This window comes from Prunus persica, chromosome G1 (genome assembly GCF_000346465.2).
Source record: "Prunus persica cultivar Lovell chromosome G1, Prunus_persica_NCBIv2, whole genome shotgun sequence".
Classification (NCBI taxonomy): domain Eukaryota; kingdom Viridiplantae; phylum Streptophyta; class Magnoliopsida; order Rosales; family Rosaceae; genus Prunus; species Prunus persica.
The window spans coordinates 2,295,433-2,311,654 of record NC_034009.1 but is presented as its reverse complement, the minus strand read 5'-3'; the positions used below and the strand labels follow the sequence as shown (position 1 = coordinate 2,311,654).

The 16,222-nt window shown below is 37.4% G+C and overlaps 1 protein-coding gene across 2 annotated transcripts; it reads left to right on the top strand.

Moving 5' to 3' along the window:
- LOC18791312 (MATH domain-containing protein At5g43560) lies at window positions 237–10,820 on the top strand. Of its 2 annotated transcripts, none has more exons than XM_020556028.1 (13): window positions 237–731; window positions 1,570–1,793; window positions 2,721–2,832; window positions 3,745–3,833; window positions 3,935–4,003; window positions 4,089–4,218; window positions 4,699–4,857; window positions 5,224–5,572; window positions 6,376–6,488; window positions 7,245–7,395; window positions 8,026–8,525; window positions 8,606–8,813; window positions 9,120–10,820. In XM_020556028.1, exons 2-13 carry the CDS (start codon window positions 1,616–1,618, stop codon window positions 10,497–10,499), a joined length of 3,438 nt encoding a protein of 1,145 aa, XP_020411617.1. In that variant the 5' UTR covers window positions 237–731; window positions 1,570–1,615; the 3' UTR covers window positions 10,500–10,820. The 2 variants fall into 2 exon arrangements, with proteins under 2 accessions (XP_020411617.1, XP_007225426.1); XM_007225364.2 differs by having other exon boundaries at window positions 239–731; window positions 8,050–8,525.

The window sequence follows — 16,222 nt, the reverse complement described above, 5'->3', positions numbered from 1 at the left end:
TCTAATTATTCACAATAGTAATTGGTTTGGATGCGAATCATTTTATTTTCATTTAGATTTCAACAGTTAGTAAACAATTTAATTGGTATGCATGACTGACCCTATTTCCTAATTAATCCGATTACTTGTTAGTCCAATTACTAAACATGCCCTTACACACCCAGACCTAAATAAGAGAAAATGGGTCCCACAAGGTGCAAGGCCAATGAACGAAGCTCCATGCCTAGTGTAAAAACATGGAAGGAACTGCTCTTTGTTATGCTCCCCCACATTCGTCACCGACCCTATATAAGCTTCCGCACCGCAACCTCTTCCCCTCTTTTTTCCTTCAAATTGTCGCTCATGAATTTTATTTTTTTCGACTACAAAATCCTTTTGATTCTCGCATAAAAATTCGTTCTCATAATAACAGAGGGAGAAGAGCGAAAAGTCACCATCCCTTTTGTTTTTATATATCTCCATTCTCCACCTCCTCAAACAAAACAAACCAAAAAAAAAAAAAAAAAAAAAAATGAAAATCGAAAAAAACCTAAATTAAATAAAATTAGATTTTCTTTTTTGGGTTCCGCCTTTGCTCAATTCTATCTCTCTCTGCTGCTCCTTCGACCCCTCTCTCTCTCTCTCTCTCTCTCTCTCTCTCTCTCTCTCTCTTTCTCTCTTTTTCTTCCTCTCTCTCTAGAATCTCAGAGCTTCCGTTGGCCATTGTGAATAAGCTCTGGTCTTCGTTGCAGGTTCGTATTACTATTCGATCTATATGATGTCCTTTACGAGATTCCGTTTTGTATTTCTTCTTTAATTTTTATTTTCGCCTCTGTGTTTCAATAGGGTTTCTATTTGATCGCGTTTAAAGGTGATTGATTATCCGCGATCTTAGTTCTATTGGTTCAGATTATTGTGGGTTTATATTGGGCTTGAGTCTCCTGCAATTGGGTTCATCAAAATGGTTCTGACTTTTTAGGGTTTTTGATTAAAGAATTTTTTGCTTTCAATCTTTTTGGTTTTAATTCAGCTTGGTTTCTTCAAGTATTTGAAGTTCCGTTTTAGGGTTTATTGATATTTGGTTTTTCTGATGTGGGTTTTTGGTTTAGGGAATGGTAACTGATAAGCTGTTTGGTTCCAGAGAAAATCATGGAAAAAAAAGTTGAAATTAAGTTTCTTATTTCTTGCGTTCTATGTCGTTTTGATTCTTGATTGCTGTAGAACTGTCATCATCTTAGCTAATTAGTCAGTGGAGTTGAGAAATTTGTTCAGTCAGGTCCCAATTAAATAATTTATTATTATTATAAATTTTAAGGTCTTCTCCTTGCATTTACTAGCAACCAGTCCGGACAGAAGGGTTTTTCAATTTGTCAATTTTAACTTGTTACAATTTACCCTTGAAATCAAAAAGTTGTGATGCATGTATCTTTGGGATGTAATCGACATTTTATTATTGGGTTTTTAGCATTATGGTGTGATTGGGTACCAGGAAAATGGCTTGTAGTGTGCACATTTCTTTTTTCATGTGATTGGGGTTTGAAATCCTAATGTTGATAAATTTTTTGTTGGCGGGTTGTTTTTCTTATCTAGTGAGCAAGGTTGAAGGAGTGTGAGGACAGGAATCTTGGAGTGGGAAATGGCTGGGATTTCTAGTGAAGAGTCTGGAGTGGGAAGGTCTATGGAGGGGATTTCAAGTGGGCAGCGCTGCCTGTCTGGGGAAGCCTTAGCTGAATGGCGGTCCTCTGAGCAGGTGGAAAATGGAACCCCATCTACTTCGCCCCCTTATTGGGACTCTGATGACGACGACGACGGTGGTATAATTTTTATTCACTATATGCTAAATGCCTTGTTTTGTGTGTTCCTTTTTTTTTTTTCTCAATCAAATACCAGGTTTGTGGAACTCAATGCATAAAAAGAATGATATGTACTTGGATTTGGATTGTGTGAAATGTAGCTGCCAATGTTTTATGGTTTCTTTACAAGTGATTTTGCTATTTTCTTTCAAATACATTTGCCTTGGTCATATTTAAGTTTTTATGCACATGTTGCATCATCAAAAGAGGATATGTCTAACCATTTTTCTTGAAGTTTATTAACCTTGTGTGAAAATGTTGTAGAAGTTCTCTTGGGTGTTTATCCAAATCACCTCAAGTGGGAGGTCAATTTGGCTGTCCTAGAGAGACAATGAGAGAGAGAGAGAGAGAGAGAGAGAGAGTGTGTGTGTGTGTGTGTGTGTGCTTATTTAATTGATTTACTTACCTCTTAACTACATTTGCCAATGCTTTGCTTGGTTTGACAAAAAAAGGGCTGGAGAATTTGTTCCATATGAATTTTTAAATATTTGAAATTTCAATATTTTCATAAGTACACCTGTTCCGCTTTATGTTTTCTTTTCTACTTGAAACACGTTGTGAGGTGTGTTATTTTGAAAATAGAGCGGGATTCAGTTCAGAAAATGCTTTTGAGTGCTCATCTCTGCATGGAATTAGTTTCATACTATGTTATATTTCCCCAAATTACTGATTCTATATGTTGCTTTCATTTTTCCTTTGGTGTATTGCATTTCTGACTTGCCTATCACACCCACATGGAGTGAGAATTTAATCTTCATTTAATCCATTACAAGAAATAATTTTTACTGTATATTTTCCATATCATCTATACTAGGGAGTGCTTCTGCTCTCAAATTTTATTATGATTATTTTGCTAAATGTTCACAAACCTATCTTACTTCTTTATAGGGCCCAAACCGTCTGAGTTATATGGAAAATATACATGGAAGATAGAGAAATTTTCTCAGATTAACAAAAGAGAACTTCGTAGTAATGCCTTTGAGGTTGGCGGCTACAAATGGTATGAAACTCTGAACATGATTATTTGCCATACAGCGTAGATGTTCAGCACAGAAAAAGTTTCTTGTTATGAATTTTGTTTTCTTGGTTATGGTTTCCATATTCAACTTACATGCTGCAAGTTTATCCATTATGGAATCTGTAAATTTTTATGCATTTGTATCAGCATTTTGCACCAACTGTGTTAGTATATGGAGACACTTGTATATTTAGGGTAAAACACATTTTTGGTCACTGTGTTTTGACCTGAAAACACATTTGGTCACTGTGGTTTTAATTTTCCGATTTTAGTCACTGTGTTTGAGTCTGTTAACAATTAAAGTCCAATTTTTAACTTATGTCAAATAGAATGAAAAAAAATCTGAAAAACATCAAATTGAAAAAGAATGAAAATCCATCAGCCCTTTTGTGTAACGAGTATATTATGTTTTGTATTTTGTACATTATGTTTCCTCTTCCTTATTCTTAATCATGCATGTGATTGACATGCTATTTGATTTTAGTTATGGGGGTTCTATTTGAGACCCAAAATTTTATCTTTCGGGGTATGAATATTCTCCCTTATCAATACAAAATTTCAGCTTGTCCTCTTGATTATTAATACAATCGTTTCTATTAAATAATTAAAAAAAATAAATAAAAAAAAGTCTCCCTTATAATTTCTTTTATATATTATTTATAGAAAAGTAGTACTCTTTTTAGTTAATAACAGATTCCATTTGCACCCACAAAACAGCATTTAGCAAAAATGCCTTTCTGAAAGGTTGCACAGGTTTTTTAGTTTGAGAATTATGTATACACGCTTGCAAAAAAGTTGCCCTTTAAGTTTGGTGCCTAATTGCCGATGAAAGCATATGGCTTGCTTAAACAGCCATTTTAAGATGTGAATTTTAAACTTTTTGTTACTTGGCAGGTATATTCTAATCTATCCCCAGGGTTGTGATGTTTGCAATCATCTCTCTTTGTTTCTTTGTGTAGCTAATCATGACAAACTTCTTCCAGGTGTGCTATATTTAATTTGTTGGAGTTCTGATGATCGATTTTCTTGGTTTTTTTTCTTCTCGTGGTGTAATTATAGCATTTATTGTTTGTATTTCTAACAGGTTGGAGTCATTTTGCACAGTTTACAATAGCTGTGGTAAATAAAGATCCTAAGAAGTCGAAATATTCTGGTTGGTTGGTTCATCAATGTTTTAGTTTTAGTGGGCTTTCAATTTTATTCATTACCACTTTTCAGAAAATGCAATTTTTTTGCAGATACATTACATCGATTTTGGAAGAAAGAGCATGACTGGGGGTGGAAAAAATTTATGGAGCTGTCAAAAGTATTAGATGGGTTCATTGATGCTGACACTCTTATAATAAAGGCTCAAGTTCAAGTGATCAGGTGATGGTTGTTTTATGTATAAATTTTTTACTGGAGCACCGATGTTTTATTTCTGACTTCTACATGGGAAAAACTATCATAATTAAGTCTCACCATGGCCCGATTTTGTTTTACATAAGTTATAGTATTCGATTTAAAGGATACGTTGTAGTTAAGGATAGCACTGCATCTCTGGTGGTGATATTGAAGGGATCCTCTTCTTACTGTCTTTTTTATTTTTATTTTTATTTTTAATGTTTATAAATCAGACTTTCTCATCTGTTATGATTTTGAAGGGCACTCTCTTCTGGTGGCCTTTCTTTTATTTATTTTAAATTCCAGCTTTTGATTGCAAAGTTCTTCATTAAAAAATCACACCTTTTGGTTTGGGTGTCTGCATATTGTTTGGGTAACTTTATATGTTACTTTCTGTGTTTTAATTTGCCATGCACTTTATTCGTCTTTGCAAGAATTATATTTCTTTGCTTCTTGGTTTCATAGGGAGAAAGCAGACCGGCCATTCCGCTGCCTTGACTGTCAATATAGGAGAGAACTTGTTAGGGTATACTTGACAAATGTAGAGCAAATCTGTCGTCGTTTTGTGGAAGAGAGAAGAAGCAAACTTGGAAAGTTGATAGAGGATAAAGCTAGATGGACAAGGTATATCTTTGCTTTGGAACTTTCTTATCATGCTACAGCTTAAATAATACAGTTGAAATGATCACGATTAGGATTGGTTATACAATGCCTTATCTTGGGAAGACATGATGTATTGAAAGCTTTCTTTTACAGTTCTTGTGCGGTTCCTATAAATATGAATTACCATGAATGTAATGGCATTTTTGCTGTATCTTCTGGACTTCCATTAACATGTTGACTTGGGTGCATGTGTTTGTAATGTAAGCATACAGATGCACATGTATGTATACATGCATGCATTCTCTTCTGTTTGTACAAATGTTTTTCTTAGCTTACTGGTTAAACATTGTCTATTTTATAGTAACATTTCTTTTGATATGGTTGCAGCTTTCGCTCCTTCTGGTTAGGTATTGAACAAAATGCTAGGCGCCGTATGTCCAGGGAGAAGATGGATGCAGTCCTGAAAGTAGTCGTTAAGCATTTTTTCATTGAGAAAGAAGTCACATCTACATTGGTAATGGATTCATTGTATAGTGGTTTGAAGGCTCTTGAAGGCCAAACTAAATCCAAGAAAGGTAGGGTGAAACTATTGGAGGCTGAAGAAATGCCAGCACCAATTGTTCGTTTGGAGAAAGATGTGTTTGTATTGGTGGATGATGTGCTATTGCTACTTGAGAGGGCTGCCATGGAACCATTACCTCCAAAAGATGAGAAGGGTCCTCAAAATCGTACAAAAGTGAGTTGCTAACATCCTATGTTGAGCAGTGAAGTGTGGATTGGTTTTTCGGATGCATTTAAGTCCCTATTGTTGGTTGTGTGGTATAGGGGATTACATCCTTTCTTTTTATATATTACGTGGTGATGTTTGTGCTTATTGATTTAATTGATTTGTCAACTATTCCAGTTTCATTCATGTCAAGGACTTTGGGAATCAGTATCGGGGTACAAAAGATAGTCTGCATATAAACTAAGTTCTTGTTAACCTGGTATTTTGGTTTAAAGTTTTGTTTACCTTTTGACGAAACAAAGGAAAAATTTCTACCCTTTGTTTTCACAATACTTACTGTGAATTATGCTTCACCTCAATGCTTTTGGATTTATCAATACTTCAAACACCGTTATATTCTCTTATTAATTTATTAGTTTAGTTTATCTTCATGTCTAGTGCCATTGTTCACTGTTCAGTTACTGATTAACTGGTTAACTTACTACGGCCTATGGACTGTATAGTCGCCAATAATATGAAGGCCCCCACCCCTCCTAATGGGAAGTTCCAGCCCTTTGTTTTAGTCAAATTTTGTTCACAAGGGTAAAGATCTATATATTCTGGTGTTTTAGTGATTTAGAAGGATTCTATTAGGACTTTTACAACCTTAATGGGGTGGAAAATTTTTATGACTAATTTACTAAATATCCTACTAATTGTTGTTGAGGATATGTAATGCATTATCATTGTGATTGAAAAAGGAAGGCTGAGATACTTATGGAATTTGATTAGTTTTGCCTGATCTTTGAATAACCATTCTGGTTTTTCTGCAGGATGGAAATTCTGGAGAGGACTTCAACAAAGATTCTATCGAGCGAGATGAAAGACGTCTTACGGAATTGGGTCGTAGGACTGTGGAAATATTTGTGCTTGCCCATATTTTCAGGTATCCTCTTAAGCTCAAATATGTGTTTTTCTCGCTTGTATAATTATTGAGTATTGTCCCACAGTATTTCTTGTTATTGCCCTTGGTCTTCTTTTTACTAAATTAGTTGTGAATCCCGCTTCATAATATTGCAAATATGTTTCGCGCAGTGTGCAGGGGGAGTTATGGTTAATGAATTATCTGTTTGTGAAATGTGGTTGATAATGGATATGGATTCCTAGTATTTTGTTCTTAGCAAACTATCTTTTGTATATTTGCTTCCACAGTAAATGGCATGCCATTTTTTTAATCCAGGGATTGTGGTTCCTGGGACTACAGAAAGTGAAATAGGTGGAGTTATGGCCACTAATTTCTTTCAAGAATACGTTTTGTGTACGTTGAGTTAAGCTGGTGCCTGGGGAGTGGAATTGAAAATGACATAATTTAGACCATAACCTACTTTGGATAAGGGATTGTAGGTTCCTGACTATAACCTGGTTGTCATTTCTCAAGTATTGTAAACTACAAAAGAGCAGTAAGATGTGGTTCTCCATTGTTGGTGAATTAGTATACTTACTGTTGAGTATTTTTTCTGTGTCATCAACATTAAAGCTGGAGTTAGCCAGCTTTCTAATGAAGTTAGCCATTTTGTTGTAGTCGTTTGAATGTCACTTCGAGTGATGAATTATCACTTTTGTAGATAACAGTATGAATGGTTTATCATATTTATGTGTCTAATTTTATTAATGGTGTATTCTTTGTCCTTTTTACGTGCAGCAATAAAATTGAAGTTGCCTATCATGAATCTGTTGCATTGAAGAGGCAAGAGGAACTCATCCGTGAGGAAGAGGCAGCATGGCAGGCTGAAAGTGAGCAAAAGGCAAAACGAGGAGCAACTGAAAAGGAAAAGAAGTCAAAGAAAAAACAGGTTTGGTTCAGTTTAGAGTATTATGATACTGCCAACTGGCCTGTTAATGTGATTCAGTAGTTGAGTCTTATGAAATGTTCCCTCAACAGTTATCAGCAGTATTTGTTAATGACATCTTAAGTCCTGTGCTCTCATCTAAACTCACCAAATGGATATTTTAAAAAAAGGCAAATCTGTTTTAGAAGAGTTATTTGTAGCCTTTTCTATTAGCCTTGGTTGGAATGCATATTTTTTGCGAATATTGCCTCAGTTATTATGCATGGATTCTGATCAGAACAATGTATCTTTTGGCTTTATTTTGTTCCTGCAGTGCACTCTCTGGTGTTTTACTAAGTATGGGGTGTTTATATTTATTTGTTAGACTTTGAAAACAATATTGCAACCAGGGATCCCTTTTATACTAGTCTTACTTTCTACTATCTTATTTTGGTCCTTAAGATAGGTGAAAAACTGGGTTAAGAAAAGCTTTTCCCTGCTCTACGGTGGAAATAGATAAACTAATATTCAAATGCAACATTTCTGTTAAACGTTTGTTCAAACTGAAACCACTGCATTGAGGGGAATGGGGTTGGTAGGTTCGAAAGTTTGTCAAAAATGATAATTCCTCATTTTCCCCTTTGATTCCGACAGGCATCCCTTGCTTCTTTTCTACAGGCTAAACAGAAGAGGAATAACCGGAAGGGGAAAGACAAAGGAAGGGAGGAAAGGCCCGATATACCAGTACAAGAGAAACAAGAAGAAGAAAACCCCACTGAGGAAATGAAAGATTACACAAGGCATGAGGAGCAACCTGAGCTTGAAAAGCCAGAAACACTGGATGATGTATCTGATGTGTCTGATTCAGTGGATGGTGTTACTGAAGTACCTCAGCCTGATTCTGAAGACAGAGATGCTGGTCCAATAAATTGGGACACTGATACATCAGAAGTCCATCCTCCCACAGAAGCCAGCAGCAGTGGAATTAGTGGGCTGTCATCTGTGCAAAATGGAGTATCTGAAAGAAAGAGCCCATCTGTGATGGATGATAGTTCCTCAACATGTTCCACTGACTCAGTCCCATCAGTGGTAATGAATGGGCCATATAAGGGAAACTCCTTTTCTAATTACAAAAACCAAAAATCACCTAGCAGGTAAATACAGCTCGCATTTCTTGCTGTGCAACTGTTATCATACAAGGTACATTATCATTTTCCTGAATTCAAAATTGCAGGGGGAAACATCAGCGTGGTAAGGCAACAAGTGATGGGAATAATTGGCCAAATGAGATGGATAATCAGCCTTCTGGACCTGTAGCTGATGCAGGATTTCTGAATGATGTTTCTGGAAGTAGTAATAAGGTGCGTGAATCTGAGTCTGAGCCCGCTGTTCATTCATTGCACGATCGGATTAAGTGGCTGGAGCAGCATGTTGTTAAGAAGGTGAGAATTTCTTTCCTTTAATGTTTTGTGGTCTTCCATGACTCGAAGATTGCCTTGCTGTTGTTGGCCTTCACCACTGGACCCTACTGTTTACTTATTCTATCTCGTGTTTCTAACTGCATAATTGGTTCAAGGGTCGTACAGTCCCCAATATTTCCTATTGTATTTGCACAATTGTCATTATTCCTTGCCACCCATACTCTTTAACACATCGGAAAGCTACATTTATCGTCATAACTTGCGATTTTGTTAATTTCTTATTTTCCACGAGTGTGACACAACTGTTGTTTGCATTTCATGTTATAGGAGGAAGAAGTTGTTTCACTGCAGAAAAAATTGAGTATCAAGGATCAGGTTGATTTGGAAAGACCGTTGAAAGAGAAGACATCGGCAGTAACATCCTCACCTGGAAGCCCACCTAAAATTGTGCCCTTGACTGGTCAACCGAAGTCAGAGTGCCAGAGTAGTGCTGTTATAGATTCTGTTCCACTTAGGAAGGGATCCTCAATCAGTGCACAGCATACTGATAGAGTGACACCTTTGACTACTACATCCCAGAATAACGGTGTGTCCAAACCTGAGACTCAGAAGGCTACAACTCCAAAACCAGCTGAAAAAGCCATGGCACAGCAAGTGCCTGTGGTGTCTAGGCCTTCCAGTGCTCCTCTGGTTCCTGGTCCCAGGCCTACTTCTGCTGTTGTGCCTATTGTTCAAACAGCTCCTCTGCTTGCTCGTTCAGTAAGTGCAGCTGGCCGGTTGGGTCCTGACCCATCACCAGCAACTCATAGTTATGTTCCCCAGTCATATAGAAATGCCATTTTGGGTAACCATGCAGCTTCAGGTTCAACTGGTATGACGCATAACTCTCCAAGCTCAGGAGTGAACCCATCCCCAGTATACTCACAGTCACCAGCCTTGGTTTCTGCCCCAATGTTCTTACCTCAGAGCTCTGAAATGATGGACCCAAGCTCAGTTAAATCAGGTTTTTCGTTTGGGATGGTAACCCGGGATGCGTTGCATAATGGACCCCAATGGATGGAGAGTTCTCAAAGGGAATCGATCAAAGGCATGAATTACGATCCTTCCTCCTTGCTTCATGATCAAAATTTTGACTTCTACAAACCGCCTTTACATGGCAGGCCACAGGAACATTTGTCCACTGAGTTCCCAGCCTGTACATCTGGGCGCCAGACCCAAGGTGTATCGCCCGATGAATTCCCTCACCTTGATATCATCAATGATTTGCTTGATGATGAGCATGGCTTTGGACCTGCTAGAGGAAGCTCAGTCTTCCACCCCTTCAGCAATGGGCCAACCCACTTAAATCGGCAGTTTTCTTACCCCGGTGATTTGGGCATGTCTAGCGACATGGGGTCTGCAACCAGCTCTTGTAGGTTTGAGCGGACACGGAGTTACCAAGATGATGGGTTCCAGAGGGGCTACACTTTAGGGGGACATTTCGAATCACTTAGGGAATTTACTCCACAAGCTGGTCCGCCACCTTATGTGAATGGGCAGATTGATGGGTTAATTCCTAACCAGTGGCCGATGGCAAATTCTGATCTATCTGTACTTGGCATGAGGAACACAGAATCTGAGGGCTACCCCTACTACAGTCCTGAATATTCGAACATGGCATGTGGGGTGAATGGGTACACTGTATTCCGGCCTTCAAATGGTCAGTGAAGAGGACGGTTAGCGAAGAGAATGAGCGACGGAGCCTGCCCACAAATTAGTGGGTTGCTGTCCGTTGTAATAATGTACTTGAGGAAATTGTTGGGTCGTTACATTTGGAGTGAGGTTGTAATCTTTTCAGAAGAAAACATTTTGTAAAGAGTGTTTCTTCCATCCTTTTCATAAGTTAGAAATGAAGCTTTGATTTAGCCTGGGGTTTTCATGGTTCATGGCTGTAGCAGGCTTTTTGAAATTTTAACTTTATTACTTTTGGCCCATCACCGCTGTGTTAACTTCTCAAGAAATGCAGAGAAGGTTTTTTATTGGAGTTCGACACAATCTTTTTTTATTTGATTTCCTACCAGTGTTTTTATGTGTTTTGGGTATTGGGGAGAGAGAAGTCCCATTTGGAATTTGGATTTGCCTATCGTAATGGATGACTTCAGAATATTCTTCTCACCATACCATGGACGCATATTTTGTCCGCTTATGCATAATGGGAACCCGTAAGTGTCAAGTCCCAGGAACTTTCCCTGTACCATTAAAACATTGAAGGAAACAATTTGGACAATATTCAGATATCATTAACAATTTGTTTACATAAATAAATCGATGAATTAAGATACGTGAAGGGAAAGAAACACAATTCTTAATCCTGAAGGACCCGTAACATTATAGTATATCCCATATTTCAAATCATCAATATAATATGAGTGTTACTATTTGGACCATATTTACTGATCACCTTACTGATCATCTCTCTAATACAGTTGAATCCTGCATACATTCATGAGCTGTTAATAAATATGGTATAAATTGCATTATTGAAATTACGCACATAAAATACCCCTATGAAAAGGAAAGTGGAAAGCAAAACCTTGGGATTGAGTTCAAATCTTTCTCCCTTAAGCTTATTTAATTGCTTAGATAACCTATTCAATTTTATTGAACTCTACTTGGATACGAAAAGAATGGTTTTAAACAAACCCACCACCCATTAGTCAACAGTCAAATTCCTCCAAATCACTAATAAAATAATACCAAAGTTTCTCAGAGGTTTCAGCTATAAATACCATAACTCCCTCATGAAGTTTATGCATACGTTTATATCTTAATATCACTGCACCTAACAAAAATATTATGGGGCTTGTCCACTTTGCTTTGGCTGCGCTGCTGCTTCTGTGTCTTCTGCATGTACAACCCAAGGCTGGCAGAATTCTCTATGCTGAAGCGAGGCTTATGAAGCATGAACTCATGAACTTCCAGTCTCTTCCGAGAGGTGATCTGCCTCCTTCCGAGTCCTCCAAGTGCACCTACATCCCCGGCACTGGCGGATCGGGCTGCCCACTCAAGGTCAAGAACTACGCAGGCCATGGCTTGTCTCACCATGCTTCTGCTTACCCCCGTCTCATGGTTCCATTTGGTGTGGCTACCAACCATAAATGATATTGATATCATCAAACACCTGGTGGAGTACCGTGTACGTTACTTCAAATTTTGGAGACTTGAAACTTGAAGTTTTCTGGTTGAACTTGGAAGAATAATATGATATACAAAATAGTACCCACATAGATTTATTTTCGGTTTTTCTTGTAACAATGTTACAAGTAATTTGTACATTCATTTACTCTGTTCATTACATAAAATTTGATTTATTTTCCACACCTTCATTTCTCGGCCTTTGGCTAAGATCAAGTGTAAAAGTTGATTTATTCCTTGCTATTATAGAAAAGACCTTATCATCTGTTGGGGTTTTTTTTACGCCAAAGGCTCTTTACATAGGCCAAGCTTGTACATCTTTTTCCTTCTTTTCGTTGTATTATATTGGTTAATTATTGAATGAAATCCGGTTATCTCGATTAAAAAAAATATACATAATCCAGTTTTGTGCACTGTAGCCTGACTAATGTAGTTGTGGTGATCCATTATACTTTGTGGAATTATAAAAAAAGGTTGGCGGTTTGGCAAGGAGAAAGAAAAATGTGCTCTCAACCTGAACACGCTATATATTTGGCTGGCAGTTTTTCTTTGACTGGCGCTATAGTGATCAAATTTCCAACATATATGCTTACCTTGTTAATAGACAAAGAGAGGAAACTGGGATATGCTAATTATTTATCATTTTTTAGAACCGTAGAACTATAAACTCACTTTAAGGGGAAAAACTTCCATGAAATGAGGATAACACTATTTTCTCAACCAAACTATGATACGCGTGATAACACTACCACATACTATTCCCGTTGCAACTAAGTTTTTCTCTACTTAAAGGGCTTAAGCCTATATAATTTTAAAGTATGTGTTTACATTTTCTATACAAATATATTTCAAACTAGACAGATTATTTTATTCAACTGGCATATGCGAAGCACTTCCAAGTGTCCATAAACATGAGGCAATTAAACAAGTGATGATACGAAGGCCTTTATCTTGGGTATAATTATTTAAACATACATGTGTGTTTAAAAAAAAAAGAAAAAAAAGAACTAAAAGGTGTGTCTTGAAGATCACATGCATCACATTCACAGCTACAAACATATAAACATGGAACAACAATACATAGCTTTTTAATTACTTCTTTTCTTTTTGTGGCCATTTTTCATATCCGCCGTTAATAATTTGACTAATCCTGTGTGCAGCAGTGTGCTGATTTTGAAATCCCAAAAGAAAGATATGGGTCATGCGTAGAAGGCGCACGCTACTTGTATTTCTGTACATTTTCTTCCTTATTTATCGTGTGGAAATTTTGTGAGGAAAATTTTGGAACTTACAGCTTCACAAGTTTGACTAATTTCATGGTAAACGCAAATTGATTGATGCATGAATATGTAGTTGATATTTTAAATATTGACTTCAATTTCTTTGGGCTAGAAAAAATGATGCCACAAAGCCTTCCAGTTTCATGAAAATGGAAATGAAACTAACGTGGAAATGAAAATATTGGACATATAGACATTGGTTTTTTGCACATATTGCCAAGTCAACGTTTGATTTGGCCAAGTTTGAACGTGGAACCTTTGCTTTGGACATTATTTCACAGTTTTCATAGTTTCATTCTAACTTCATAATTATCAGGAAAACTAATATCATTTAAGAATTTGTCACATTGTTTACTTAGAGCAACTCCACTCATTTGTCCTTTGTCATGAAAAGAGGGGGACTAGGGCAGCCACTATTCACGTAAATAGGGGTTACCCTTGCAAATAGTATTGTGTGTTTCCACCCGTTGCCATGACAAATGGCAATTATTATTCATTTTTTTGTTTATTTCACAAATTTTTTTACCACAATAATTAATTTGGATAATATTTTCAGATAAGATTTTCGGGTTCCTACGTGTCAAGACTATTCATAATCAGATAAAATTTCCGGATAAGATTTTTGGGTTCAAATTTTGAATGAATTTTAAAATTCAAATTTCAGATAAATTTTTGGGTTCAAATTTCGGATGAATTTCAAAATTCAAAATTCAGATAAATTTCAAATTTCGGATGAATTTCAGAAAAGATTTTCATCCAGTCAAATCTAGCCACGTGGCATCTCTATCTGGCTAAAATTGTCTATAAAACCAGAGGCTAAGCTCATACCTCTCACACCACATCTTTCTATATTTTCATTTCTCAGAGTTTAGAATTCATACTCCATTCTCAAATGGAAGATTTTAGGAGATGCTTGGAGAAGCAAGAGCGAGAAACAAATGAGAGAAGCTGTAGAGCAGATGAAAGAAATATGTTGGAGAGAAAAGAAGATGAACAAGTAGTCATAGCAGTGGCTTTGCTTGATGAAGAGAACCAAGGTCGCTGCCGTGATTCACAAGTCGGCCGTCGTCGGAATGTGGACAGAATAGGCAATCTCGGGATAAGAATCTTTTGGAAGATTATTTTATCCCAACTTGTTTGTACTCTGATGTTGATTTTCGAAGGCGATATAGAATGCAACCCCATTTGTTCAATAAAGTCATGCATGATTTTTGCAATTATGATGCATACTTTGTTCAAAAGTGTGATGTTGCTGGGGTTTTCGGACTTCTTCCGGAGCAAAAGCTTACAGCTGTTATACGAATGTTGGCGTATGGAGCATCTGCTGATCAGGTGGATGAGATTGCGCGGATGGGGAAGTCCACTACGTTGGAGGCCTTGGTAAGATTTTGTGATGCAGTTGAAACTCTGTACACTAGGGACTACCTGAACAGACCTACTCCTAGGGACCTCCAATGGCTTCTACAAAAAGCCGAAGCTTGAGGATTTCCAGGAATGATTGGTAGCATCGACTGTATGCACTGGCAATGGAAGAATTGCCCAACTGCCTGGCAAGGTGATTACGGAAATAGAAAAGGCCAAAAAAGTATCGTCCTTGAAGCTGTTGCTGGCTTCGACACATGGGTTTGGCATGCCTTCTTCGGAATTGCCGGATCCCAAAATGACCTCAACGTGCTGGGTCAATCCCCGGTCTTCAACTATGTTTTGAGAGGCTAAGGCCCCAATATCACCTATCAAGTTAACAATACAATCTACCAAACGAGGTATTATCTAGCTGATGACATCTACCCGAGGTGGACCACATTTGTCAAATCCATTCCGAATCCCTAATTCCAGAAGCAAAAATTATTTGCTACCTATCAAGAAGGATACAGGAAAGATGTCGAAAGGTGTTTTGGCATCCTTCAAGCTCGGTGGTTGATTATTCGAGGTGCGGCCCGTATGTTTGATGAGGAGATCCTCAGAAGCATTATGATGACTTGCATCATCCTCCATAATATGATTATGGAGGATGAGTATAATTATGATGCTGTAGAGGTTTACGAACCGGATCCCACGACCACGTGACAGGACCCGCCCCGGAATTTTTGAAAATCGGAGCGAATCCCATCACGTTGCCGACATCACCCGATGCCGGGCCCACTTACCAAGGATCGAGACTTTCTACCAAAATTTTGAGCAGGTTGAATTTTTGAGGAAATGTTCAATTTACAGGGGAGACTCTGCCAAAATTTTAGTAGAAAGTCTCGATCCTTGGTAAGTGGGCTCGGCATCGGGGTGATGTCGGTAACGTGATGGGATTCGCTCCGGTTTTCGGGAATTCCGGGGAGGGTCCTGTCACCACGGCCTTGACACAAATTTATGAAAGGCCCATAGGGCCAAGTGGAGAACTGTTTGAGTCAGATCCGTTGGTTAGGGATGGTCATTTCATGACCCATATGATAGATCGATATACAGAGATGCAATCTTCGTATATTCATAAAAGGCGCCAACTTGACTTGATGGAGCATCTATGGGCTGTGAAAGGCAATGAAGATGAATGATGGAGCATAGATGCTTTGGTTAGGTTTTATTTAGTTATGGTTTGGTTGTGTTGTTTTTTATTTATTATGGTTTGGTTGTGGTTTATTATTATTATTGTGCCTTGTTTGTAGTTATTTTTTATTTTTTTATTATACTTTGGTTGTGGTTTTTTCTTTTAATTATGTTTTGTTTGATGTATGGAATATGTTGAATAAAAAGGTATTTTATTGAATGCTTTGTTTATTAAATAAAGAAAGCCAATACAAGTCATTAGGAATTACTACTACTAAAATAAAATACATGAATTACAACAACTTTAATAGAAAACATGAAAAATACAAATACATAAAAGGTATGCCAATTAATTTAATGGTTTTGATCTTTTAACCAATCCGTGTTGCTAGGCCCATCATCATGGAAAAGCCTTCTTCTCATAACATCCCTTCGTACTAG

Bases quoted from the DNA above. Each gene is read 5' to 3' on its own strand.
- LOC18791312 (XM_020556028.1), top strand. From the start codon at position 1,616: ATGGCTGGGATTTCTAGTGAAGAGTCTGGAGTGGGAAGGTCTATGGAG. The intron at 3,834-3,934 runs GTGTGCTATATT...TATTTCTAACAG, and splicing joins TCATGACAAACTTCTTCCAG to GTTGGAGTCATTTTGCACAG. The intron at 5,573-6,375 runs GTGAGTTGCTAA...GTTTTTCTGCAG, and splicing joins GTCCTCAAAATCGTACAAAA to GATGGAAATTCTGGAGAGGA.